The 11,641-nt window shown below is 37.2% G+C and overlaps 1 protein-coding gene and 1 long non-coding RNA gene across 2 annotated transcripts in view; both read right to left on the reverse strand.

Moving 5' to 3' along the window:
* EIF2AK1 (eukaryotic translation initiation factor 2 alpha kinase 1) overlaps positions 1–11,641 on the reverse strand; it is a 54,602-nt gene that overhangs the window by 11,538 nt on the left and 31,423 nt on the right. The window contains exons 8-11 of the mRNA XM_075069228.1: positions 8,696–8,755; positions 7,532–7,904; positions 3,763–3,874; positions 1,356–1,462 (exon numbers count right to left, since the gene is read on the reverse strand). Of these exons, the coding sequence (XP_074925329.1) occupies positions 1,356–1,462; positions 3,763–3,874; positions 7,532–7,904; positions 8,696–8,755 (652 nt within the window). The remainder of the gene's footprint in view (positions 1–1,355; positions 1,463–3,762; positions 3,875–7,531; positions 7,905–8,695; positions 8,756–11,641) is intronic.
* LOC142047306 (uncharacterized) lies at positions 10,415–11,005 on the reverse strand. Its single transcript, XR_012656496.1, has 2 exons — positions 10,923–11,005; positions 10,415–10,514 (listed from the first exon to the last, which is right to left on the reverse strand). It is a non-coding gene; the product is annotated as an uncharacterized LOC142047306 (long non-coding RNA).

The raw sequence follows: 11,641 nt of genomic DNA on the forward strand, positions 1-11,641 counted from the left end.
CATTGAGAACAATAGTAGATAACCATTTTGAAAGAGAGCCATTTTTTGAGAGTTTCTCTGAACACAATTTTCTCCCTTAAGTCTGAAGGAAAATAAACAGAAAAAAAAAAATGACCATTAATACTAAAATGTAGTTTCAAAAGATACTCATCACATCAGGCCTATTCAAGATTCATACGTCCGCTGGAGTTTGTGTAGATAGACAAGGCTGCAAGTTTGTCACGGAGGTCACAGACTCCGTGACTTTCCGGGACCTCTGGGTCTTCTGCAGAGGCCAGTGCAGCTGCTGAGGCAGTCTCGGGCCACTGCCCCCCCGCAGCAGCAGGAGTTTGGGTGTAGGAGGTGGTTCAGGGCTGGGGGGTGGGACACAGGAGGGGGTGAGGGCTCTGGGCGGCATTTACTTCAGGGGGCTGCCCAGAAGTAACAACATTCCACAGCTCCTAGGCAGAGGCGCAGCCAGGGGACTCTGCGCACTCCCTGCACCTGAAGGCACTGACCCCGCAGGTCCAATTGGCCACAGTTCCCTGCCAATGGGAGCTGCAGAGCTGGCACTGGGGGCACAGGCAGCACACAGAGTTGCTTGGCTGCACCTCTGCCTAGGAGCCGAGGGAGGGGGATGTCGCTGCTTCCAGGGAGGCACAGAGGCAGTTAGGGAGCCTGCCAGCTTTGCCAAATCCCCTTCCTCCCCCTACCCAAGATTTAATCAGGGACATATAGTACAAGTCATGGACAGATCACGGGCCGTGAATGTTTGTTTACTGCCCGTGACCTGTCCATGACTTTTACTAAAAAATACCCGTGACTAAAACATAGCCTTATAGATAGAAAATGCCTAACCTGAGATCATTTGGGACATAACAGTCTGACAAACGGTGCTAAATTTCTTAAAGGAACCTATTTTAATTAATTTTAACTCAAATTAATTAATAAGTTTACTTGTAAATTTTCAGCAAATTCATTCTGTCACGAAGTGCTGTAATTTTGCGGAAGGTGCAGTATATTCTTCATACATTAAGTGATTGAATCTTTAAGTGCAAAACTCAGCTCAGCCTTAGCTATGGAGCCACTATCTGCAACTCCATCACACAAATGGTCTTTCCTATCTTGAATAGTAATACCTAGTTCCTATAAGGCATTTTTTATCAGTAGATCTCAAAGCACTTTTCAAAGGAAGTCAGAATCATTATCCAATTTTACAGATGGGAAAACTGAGGCTCAGAGAGATGAAACAACTTGCCCAAGGTCACCCAACATGCTAGTGGCAAAGTTGATAGCAGAACCCAGGTTTTTTGAATACAAGTCCAGTGCTCTATCCACTAGGCCACACTGCATCCTCTAATGATTTTTCAACTTACTTTAATGTCTCGATGTACGACTCCCTTGCTGTGGATATAGTATACTCCTTCCAGTAACTCTTGAAAAATTTTTGATGTCCAGCTGACATCCACAAGGTGATAAGGACCTTAAAACGATTTAAATTTAATTATTTCAGCTGATTTTACTAAAACTAAAATGTTTTGTAAATCTATGTTAAAATGGCATGTCAGTTTATCTGCAAACATGAAGACAGTCTAAATAAAATTAGCATAGGTTAAAAGTGATTTCCCATGCTGTAAACAGGAAATTTCTTCTTTAAGATAGTGGTTGGTGTATGAGCTCTGAAGAAAGAGTTTATATCCTTTTGCTCTAATCTAACTGTGAATGTGCTCATTATACATATGTCTAATTCACTTCTGAGTCTTACTAAGCATCAATGATAATTAGCTTATGAAAACTGTTGCCACAAGTTATGTCTTAAGTAAAAAAAAGTATTTACTTTTATTAGTGTTAAATTTGTTGCTTTTCGATTTGATTGAAATGTCCTGTGGAGTTAAAAATCACAGAAGTTCCTGGTCCTCTGGTTCCTAAGGAGGATCCAAAAATGTTATATGAAAGATTAAAATTGAAAAACTTCCAGGTAAGAGGTTATTCTCTCTCCTAGAATCATGGGTTGAGAGTTTCAAAGTAATGCAAGAGATTTAACCTCACATCCGCTATTATTCATGGAGAAGATATGGCTAAATCCCTTTCACTGCTTTGAAATTCTAAACATTGATGTGCCTGTCTTACTGATCTCTGCTCCAACAAGATGGTGTTGAAAATGGCTGACATCTTTATATCATTCATCATTCTTTATTCCTCTATCATGTTCCTTCGTATTTGTCTCATCTCTGAACTATATAATCTGTCTTTTCAGTCACTCCTCATTCAGAAGTCTTTCTGTGCCTTCAATCATTTTCACTGTTCTTCACTGAGCCCTTTTTATTTCTGCTATATCTCTGAGATCAAGTGACCAGAATTGAACACAGTATTCCAGGTAAGGGCATGCCAATTTAATATAATGGCATATTTTCTGTATTATTTTATACTCTATTCTTTATAGAGCCTAACCCATCTATGATCATACTGCCTATTCATGTATCATTTTTAGGTCTTCAGATTTCTTTAGCTTTGACTAACCTAAACAGTCATCTACAAATTTTGCCACCTCATTTTGTTCTACTCTTTTTCCAGATTATAAATATATTAAACACTGCTCCTAGTACAGAACCATGAGGCTCACCAATGTTAACCTTTTGCTACACTCAAAACTGACCATTTATTCCTACTCTGTTTCTTAGTTTCTAATCAATGGTAGTAGTTTACCTTTCACCCCATAACTGCTTGGTTTCACTAACATCCTCTTGTGTGAGTCTTTGTCAATGTTTTTTTCAAAGAAAGAACAAATTATACTGGAGTTCTTCTATCCAATTCTCAACCAGGCCCAATCTTGCTTACTTTAAGAGACCAAAAAGACTAGCTGTAGGTAGGAAAAGGAGGGAGGGAAGGGGAAACAAATAAAAACCAAGCAGCTAGGAAATCTCACTCCATGCAAAGAACGTAACAAAAAAACTGATCTCAAAAGTGATGTGAGAAGTCATCAAATTAAAGCCACATTTTTTCATTTCAAGATTTATAGCTCTATCAAACAGTCTGTGTTAAGCAGATTTCTTTTCACACTAACTACGAAAGGGGTAGATCATACCTTTAAAGCTTTGTCCCTAAAAGACCTGTCCCTCTAGATATCAACAGTTAATGAAGCCTGCTGACATCACCATCTAAGAACTGCTCCTATAGCGACCAGATGTTAAATCCACTATGGTCAATCAAAATAATGCTGTAGGATGTTTTTTGTTTTTCCAAGAACAAATTTTAAAGCTTTCAATTGTGTTGTAACGCAGTGCATTAGAGAAAATGAATAAACTATAAAGCTATCTCCTTGTCGTTGAAAACTAATGTTTAATAGACCAAGCAACCACAATTAGGAATTATTACACTTGGTTTTGGAACATAGCTCATTCTGATCAACTGAAATTGTTCTGGAAAAGGAACAAAATCTACATAATCTAAACTGCTCATTGAAAAGGGACAGACTTTCTCAACAGCAGCTCTACTTCTCCACATCAGTCCTACTTCTCATGCATAGTTTTTCACCTATCACTTTTGGGTGAACTTTAAGTCTCTTCTACAAACACCTCATCTGTATAGACTACACACATTTTACTAAATTACTGTTATTCTGATTGAATGAAAAGGGGAAAGGGCCTAATAACCAAAGTCCATGTTTTTAACTGCTATCAATAACGTATAAAATCAAACACATTGACTTCCAAATAGAAAATCAAAATATATTTGTTTTTTGCCCTGTATTTATATTTAAAAAACAAACAGTATAAATCTTACTGGAAGATTCCTCTGTTCGCTCACCACATCTTTTGTTTCTGTCAACAATCCAGTCCCACAAGGAGATTTCACACAGTTGCATCTGTATATGAAGCATCAGACAATACTCCATCTAACAGGAAAATATTGTTACATATTTTTTCCACTGTAATATAAGGGATGATCACTTATATAAGTTTATTTTGTTTCAAGACAAATGATCTGCAGTTTTAAACTAAGATTCAGTACAGAGTGGATGGCAGATACAGTGGTATTAAATTTATTGTGTTTTTAGGTGAGAGAAGAGAATGTACAATTATTTTGCTTTCCTTATTCCTCAAATGTTACTAAGTAATAATTGTTTAAAAAGCATAAAAGCTGTATGCAATGTAGTTCTAGCCATGTTGGTCCCAGAATGATGATGATAAAATAATAAAAAAGCTAACACAACAACTTGACATATGCTCTTAAGATATCAAGGAGTATCTAAGTGTGTCTATGGAAAGATTTTAGTGGTGGTTTTTTTTCTTTTTCAGATGGGTAGGGAAGCATTCTGATCAAGGAAAATAATTTACAAGAATATCAATATTGGAAAATATACTTGTTTTGATAAAAATAATACCAGAATCAAGAAAACACTGGATCTCATTGCCTTTAGAGCAAAATGCATTCAGACTGGACTAGTCAATTTATTTTTTCCCTTATAGTCAGTTTGATTTTCTGATGATGATGCACTAATACAACCCTGCAGTGGCTGGGTGCAATCACTGTTGAGATGAAATGCTATTTTCAATTTAGGATCATATTTATCAATTTCATATCCCCACAGGAAAACCCTAAAATTGGACCTCAGCTGCCAACAATGTCCCTTTAAGATATTATGTCAAATTTGATAGCTACCCAGCTGCAGTCCATACCCCAACTGATAAGGCAAGACACTGTAGTTGGTTCCATACAGGTGTTGTAACATATTATTACATAGTTTCTCCATCTTTTAGCAGTTTGATCCTGCACCACTGAACTCAACGGGGGCTCTGCCAATGATTTCAATAGGAGCCGAAACAGAAGAGCTTGTATTATTTATTAGCACTGTCATAAACAGATAGTAGGAGTTAATAGAACAGAAGTACTTTCTATCTCTTTTGACTGTAAAGGGTTAACAAGATCAGTGAGCCTGGCTGTCACCTGACCAGAGGCCATCAGGGGACAGGATATTTCAAATTTTTGAGGGGAGGGATAGTGTCTGTGTGCGCTATTAGTTTTGGTTGTTGTTCTCTCTGTGGGGTTCTTTGTGAGTACCAGACGTGAACCAGTTTTCTTCCAATACAGGCTCTTATAAGTTCAAAAATAGTAATTTAACTAGGTAGTTAGGTGAGTTAGGCTTTATGTTGTTTTATTTTTGCAAATCTGCATTTTGGTGCAAAGTTCAATTGTGTATTTGGCTGGAGGAGTTCAATTTGTATTTTGCTGAAGATCTTATTTTGTACTTGTATTACTTCTTTTTTTTTTTTTGGCTGGGAAGGTATTCCCGTGTCTAGTAGCTGAAAAATCCCTGTACCTAATCCATCTTAATTACAAAGATAATTTTTACTGTCTTTTTCTCTCTTTAATTAAAAGGTTTCTTGTTAAGACTATGATTGTTTTTTATTCGGGTTGAGACCCCAGGGGACTGGGTTTGGATCCACCAGGAATTGAGTGGGTGAGAAGTGAGGAAAGAGGAGGAAAGGTAATTTTCTCTCGTGTAGGTATATCTTTCTTGGCAGGGAGAGAGAAGGAGGGAGAAGTGTTTTATTATTTTCCTTCTCTGTTTTTGGGGATTCAGTGAATTTGAATCACAGTTATTCTTCAGGGTTAACAGGGAGGGGAAGCCTGGGAGATGCAACTGGTGGGGAAAGGGTTTACTTTCTTGTGTTAAGATCCAGAGATTGTGTTTTGGGGTTCCCCGGGCAAGGTTTGGGGACCAGAGTGTACCAGGTGCACTGGATCCTGGTTGGTGGCAGCGCTACAAGTACTAAGCTGGTAATTGAGCTTAGAGGAATTCATGCTGGTACCCCATCTTTTGGACGCTAAGGTTCAGAGTGGGGAATTAGACCATGACAAGCACATTGAGTATGTAATTACATACTCAATTTCTCAAAGTGTGTTGGTTCATTTGATAATTAGATGCCTGTAGCAAACATCTTTAAAAACTTACACAACAGATATTTTGAGAAACAAGACATATCTCTGATTTAAAGGTAAAATGATCAGCTTTAAATAGCATTTTAATTTTTTTTTAAATTAAGTTTTCTTATTAACACCACTTTGGAAACTCAAAACAGAAATCTACTTTCAAATATTCTCTCTACTTTCACAACTTTTTATTTATTTATTCTGTTAAGAAAGTGGGGATAGAATTTATATTTCCTGGTGTTCATGGATTCACTTGCAGCCCACATGGCATGCGTTCATCTAGCTGGATCTGCTTGGAAAGCCTATGTGTACTTTTGAAGGGTGGAACAAAAAAGAGCAGCATTTTGTACAACTGAACACATGCTAAGTCCTCAGAAGTATGAATATTAAATATACAATTAATGTGTTAATACAGTATCTTCTATCTGGTTTCTTTTACACACGTAAAACCTCTGCTTCCTGTCCTGCAACTGCTTCCCTGATAATCCTCCAAAAATCAGAGCCCATGTCGGATTCCTTCTCTTCAACTTCCTACTCTCTCCACTCCACCTCACTTCCTAAAAGTCAAAATTTCACCCATGTATCTCGTAGCACCTTTAATTAAGTCTTTTAATACACATCAGTGTCATGCCTCACCCAACTCTCTTACTTTCTATGCTTCCTGTCCCCTGAAGATTACTTCCCACTAACAAGCCCTGATCTCTCCTTTCTCTCTCATTCAATTCCCCGATTTATACTCCCTTTTCACCATTTGCAGCACAATCTAAACCCAGCCCCACTAAATCCTAACCAGCTAATTTCTACACACGTAACACCCTCTCTCCTAGAACTCTTGGCTCCTGACCCAGCCTATCACCACTAGCCAGTAAATTCTGACACTCTCCTACAAGCACTGCCCCGTATCTTCTCTTTCCTTGCATCTCCCTTCAGAAACTCCAGAGGACACTTCCATAAAAGCTGCAGATCTTTGGAAACAACCCTCCCATGACAAAATGAGGATTTCATTATGTGGGAACTCTGACAGCAGCAGAGTCTTGAGACCTTCCTGACATGGCTACGCAGCTCCACCCCCACCCTAGATGCTCAGTTATGTCTTTCTCCTCAGTATTTAAACTTCACCAAGTGGTTCCCACTTCCACTTGCTTCTGCTTCTCTCTTCCTCTCCATAAGTGACATTGCCTGACTGGAAGATAACTGAAAACTTGCACACACTCCACATTTAGGTGCATTTGTCAGCAATGTTTGGACTGGTCACTAGTGCAGAATGCTGGAGGTTTTTGGCGTATTTGGGTTTTTGGGGTTTTGTTTTTTGCAAGAATAGCATTTCTGATTTTTAAAATTATATGTATAATTTTAACTGAAGAGAGCCAAAGCTACAAATACTATAGACTTCTCTTTAATGCTAAATTTTGGCAACTCTTGTGGTGAACATCCCTGTAATTATGTTATCCACTCAAAAAAACAATTGAGATAAAATTACTAGACTTTGGCTCCAATCCCAGTCATACTATTTATAGAATTCACTGTTATAATTCATGGGCACACTTACTTAAGACTACTCTGCACATATTGTTACATCAGACATCAGTTAACTGTATTTAAAGAGGGGTTTATTTACCTCACACTGCCTGTGCACAGACATATGTTTCTCGGAGCATTCGTCTTCAGTGCAAGAATCACTTGAAATGATACTATCTTTATTCATATTAGAATGAAGTCCATGTGATAGACGATTTTTTAAATAAACTGGTCCATTGGCAGTATTATTTATGCAACTTTCTTGTGAGTCAGTGAGTGGTTCACATTTATTCATTTTTATTCTTTCTTCACCATCTCCACTGGTAAAATCTTTTGTTATATCCATATGCTGCACTGATTTATTATCTTGGTTCTCAAGAAAGGTATATCCCAAAGATTTAATTTCTTCTGAGGTAAGGTCAGCAAAGATAATGGAACTGCTGCTTTCCATATTTTGAATACGACACTGGTCTCTGAACAGAAGAAATCAATAAGTATATACAGTTTGTATGTTATCTACTAAACACAAGAGGCGGACGTAAGAATTGCATTTCAGCTTTTATTCTGGAAATGTTATAAAAAAAGAGATATGGCTATTTCAAACCCTGGGAAAACTGGGATAATATCTAATATTTGTTTTACCCTTAGAAGCAGGAGTTCTGCCCCTTCCCTACAGAAGCCTTACAACTGCTCAATTGCCATTGCAGAGTCACCCTTTAAAAGGCTCCTCCGAGGGTTTATATCTGATAGTTGACCTTTTCAGTTTGGCAGAGACAAGCAGTTACAGCCCCACGTGGATCATTTGACAGATGTCTGTTGCATCTATGTCCCTTCCAGCTGGTAAGTGTTGCTATTACATTCCCCCCCTTCCCACCCTCTCATCTTTGAGATGGCAAATCCTCACATTTTTCTCTTGAATAGAAACCCTCTACCTCCCTAACGATGCTAACTCTGAACTGAATCTTGTTGGTGAATAGTACACAATTTGTGAAGTCTGTATGTCTAATAATAATGTTAGATACTACTGTGGTAGACTCTATTAACTCCCAAGGTGGAGGAATGTTAGACAAATTTTCTCACTCTCAGACATCTGATGAAAGGGGGAACACATACAAGAATAACTGATGCCTAATAGTTCACTACTTGATACAAGGAAGTCATATTGCTGTAATATAAGTTTAACTCTACAACATTTAATGTTACATGGAGAAAGACCCTACGTTAAACCCAGATTTATATTATCATTTAACACTGCAATACTTACTCGCGACTCTCTTGGTCAGAGGACTTTTTGAGTGACTGCAACTTCAGGACTGTCTTATCTATTAGATGAACAGAAAAAGTCACATTTTACAAAACAGGACAAGCACATATTTCATTGCATATTAACATTACAGCTATAGTTAATGATTAAACTAGTAAAACTTACAACGAAGGGCAGGGGTTTTACCTATACATAACCTCATTCATCCTCATATTTTTACCCCTGGAAACACAGTGATATAGGGCATTTCTCATTCAACCAACCAAGAGCCCTCAAAAGTGCAATATTTTAAACTTCTCTTTTTTTTTTAATAAGAAAAACCAAATGTTATAGGGAAAAGAAACTCTCACTGTAAGGGATGTATTGGGTTCTCTTTTATATGTTAATTTAGTTTTCATATTTAGGAAAGCATTATTAGTATGTCAGCTAACATTGAAATAGGTTTTTTTTAATTAGTGAAAGAGAAGGGAAGCAAATGAAATTTGTACACCAGCTAACCCTTTATTTTAGATGTAACTCATATTTTGGAAGTAACTTTAATAAAACAGTTTATTTATGAAAAACAGTAACTCAGTGGCTTATCATACATAGAAGTTTCTGAGACAAATGTGGGACATTTATTTTCTAAGCTCTGGAGACCATAAAATTTATTTAATCAATCTAGATATTTATATGGTCCACATCACTGTTGTAAGATACATCTCACAAGTATTTTAAATAGAAATAACAAGTGGTATTTTCCATCTCAATGAGTAAGTTGCCTTTGTGCATTCCCGTGGCACCACCTTCCTGATCATTCTTTCCTACTGGCATTCTTCCCTCCATGTTTGTAACACACACAAACAGGAGTGCTGCTATGCCATGGAAACAGGATCAGCAAGAATAATGAGAGGATTGTGAGGCTATGATGTAGGCATTCTAGAAGTAATGAAGTGAGAAGGCAGGGAAAACTGAAGAAAAAGGAAAATAAGAGGAGATGCATAGTACAGAAGAAGTGGGGTAAAAAAACAGAGAAACAGTGCCTCCCTGTCAGTGACAGAAGTTGATGTCTCAAAATCAGATTCTGCCAACAGAAAGCTCAGAAGCTACAGAGAAACCCCAATTTACCTCACCAAATATTTTAAAAACCCTAATATGAAAAACAAAGTAAGAGGCAGTTTACATTTTGCCATTAAACTATTTCTGGACTGAATCAATTTTTCTAAAGTTTTCTGGAGCAGTTAGGAAGAGGGGAAAGTTGGAAAGGGATCTCCAGACACCACCACAGATCTGTGATTTCAAAATCTATTAGCAAATGAACTTCTCTCTCAACCTCCTTAATACACAGTGCTTTTCGTCCAAAGGTCTCAAGTGGGTCCTTCCCTCAGAGTCCCTTCTACACCTACCACACTGCTATGCCTTGCCTGAGTATTTTTTTTTTTTGTTTAAACTGGATTCAACTGGACCCTATGCAGCGTCCAAGATCCTACTCAAATATTTTAATAAGTAGATTTAGATGTCCTGCATTTTTAAATTAACCATTATACCCCCAATAATCTCTTGATCAGGACAGTGCAACAGGTAAGGGCACTTGATAGCCATTGTCATGCTTCTTAGAAAAAATCTTTGGAAAAATCTCTGGTTCCTTCATCAATTCTGAGAGTTGAGTGTTCCGTAAATTAATAGAACAGACATGCTTATGGGAAGTATGAAGTTACAATGACAACAAATAATACTCCCCTTTTGGACATGCTTGTTGAACATGTTCTATCCAAGCAGTGTGATAGCCTACAATATTAGGATGTTGCAGGCCAGCCAACACTTTAACTTCTCGCAATACCTGAAAAAAAAGACCAAAAAGCAACTTTATAATCATCCTTTAATTTGACTGTAAGATGAACCCAAAGGGGAAAAAAACCAAAGGATTCTAGATATAGTTATTTTACCTCTTACTGGAATTTAAAAATTTGAGGACAGATTATTATTTTGCAGCATTAAGGATAATATAATTCAGATCTTGCAGACTAATGTTTTATATTAGACTCAGACTGAGGCTAAATAAACATACACTAAAATATTATAAAACATTCTTCCTGTTTAGAAACATATGATGAGATCCACAATTTATAAAATAGAAGATATGCCCACTTACTACTTTGCCATAACCAAATTAATGCCACTGCTAATTATATAAGGAACCACTTACAGTAAGTACAGAGAATCTGAACATGGAAAAATAAATTCATACCTTCATGCAATCTCTTTTGGTTGCTTTCTTAATAAGGTTTTTTTTAATTGCATAGAGCTGTCCATCTAATTTGTTTCTGACCTGAAAAGAATTTTAAAAAGGGAAAAGTTAGAAAAAGCAAATTTCACAAATTTAGATCAGTGTGTCAAAAACTCATTTGAACAACAACAGTTTGTTTTCTAAGAGTCAAAATCTTACACTCTTTATTCAGATAACCTCTCAATGACATTAGAGGAGATCTTCTAGATTTGGCCCTAAATGTCTAGTGAAGAGGTGCCGAAGTTTTGCACAAGGGTCAAAACCAACATAAAATGAAATGGACACCGCTGCAGCCAACCTTCCCTTTAATATGGAGTGCTGCTCAACAAGACTACAGATCCAAGCCCACAAAGTTCCTTCTTGATCTGAATAGCCTCGCCAATGATATATTGACAAATGATTTGTATTTTTAACTACTGTCTTTCGGCTGTAACATTAGAGAGGTAACATTAGATAGGAAATGAGTTCTTTGCTTATTATTACAATGCAACTAAATATTTTTAAAACAACTTTGGCAAGTAGCACATGACTCAGAAAAACAAGGTGAATGAGATAATATCATTTATTGAATCAATTTCTGTTGGTGAGAGAGACAAGCTTTAGAGCTACAAAGAGCTAATCCTCAGGTCTGGGAAAAGCAGTCAGAGTGTCACAGCTAAATACCAAGTCGAACAGATAGT

This window comes from Chelonoidis abingdonii, chromosome 9 (genome assembly GCF_003597395.2).
Source record: "Chelonoidis abingdonii isolate Lonesome George chromosome 9, CheloAbing_2.0, whole genome shotgun sequence".
NCBI classification, from domain to species: domain Eukaryota; kingdom Metazoa; phylum Chordata; order Testudines; family Testudinidae; genus Chelonoidis; species Chelonoidis abingdonii.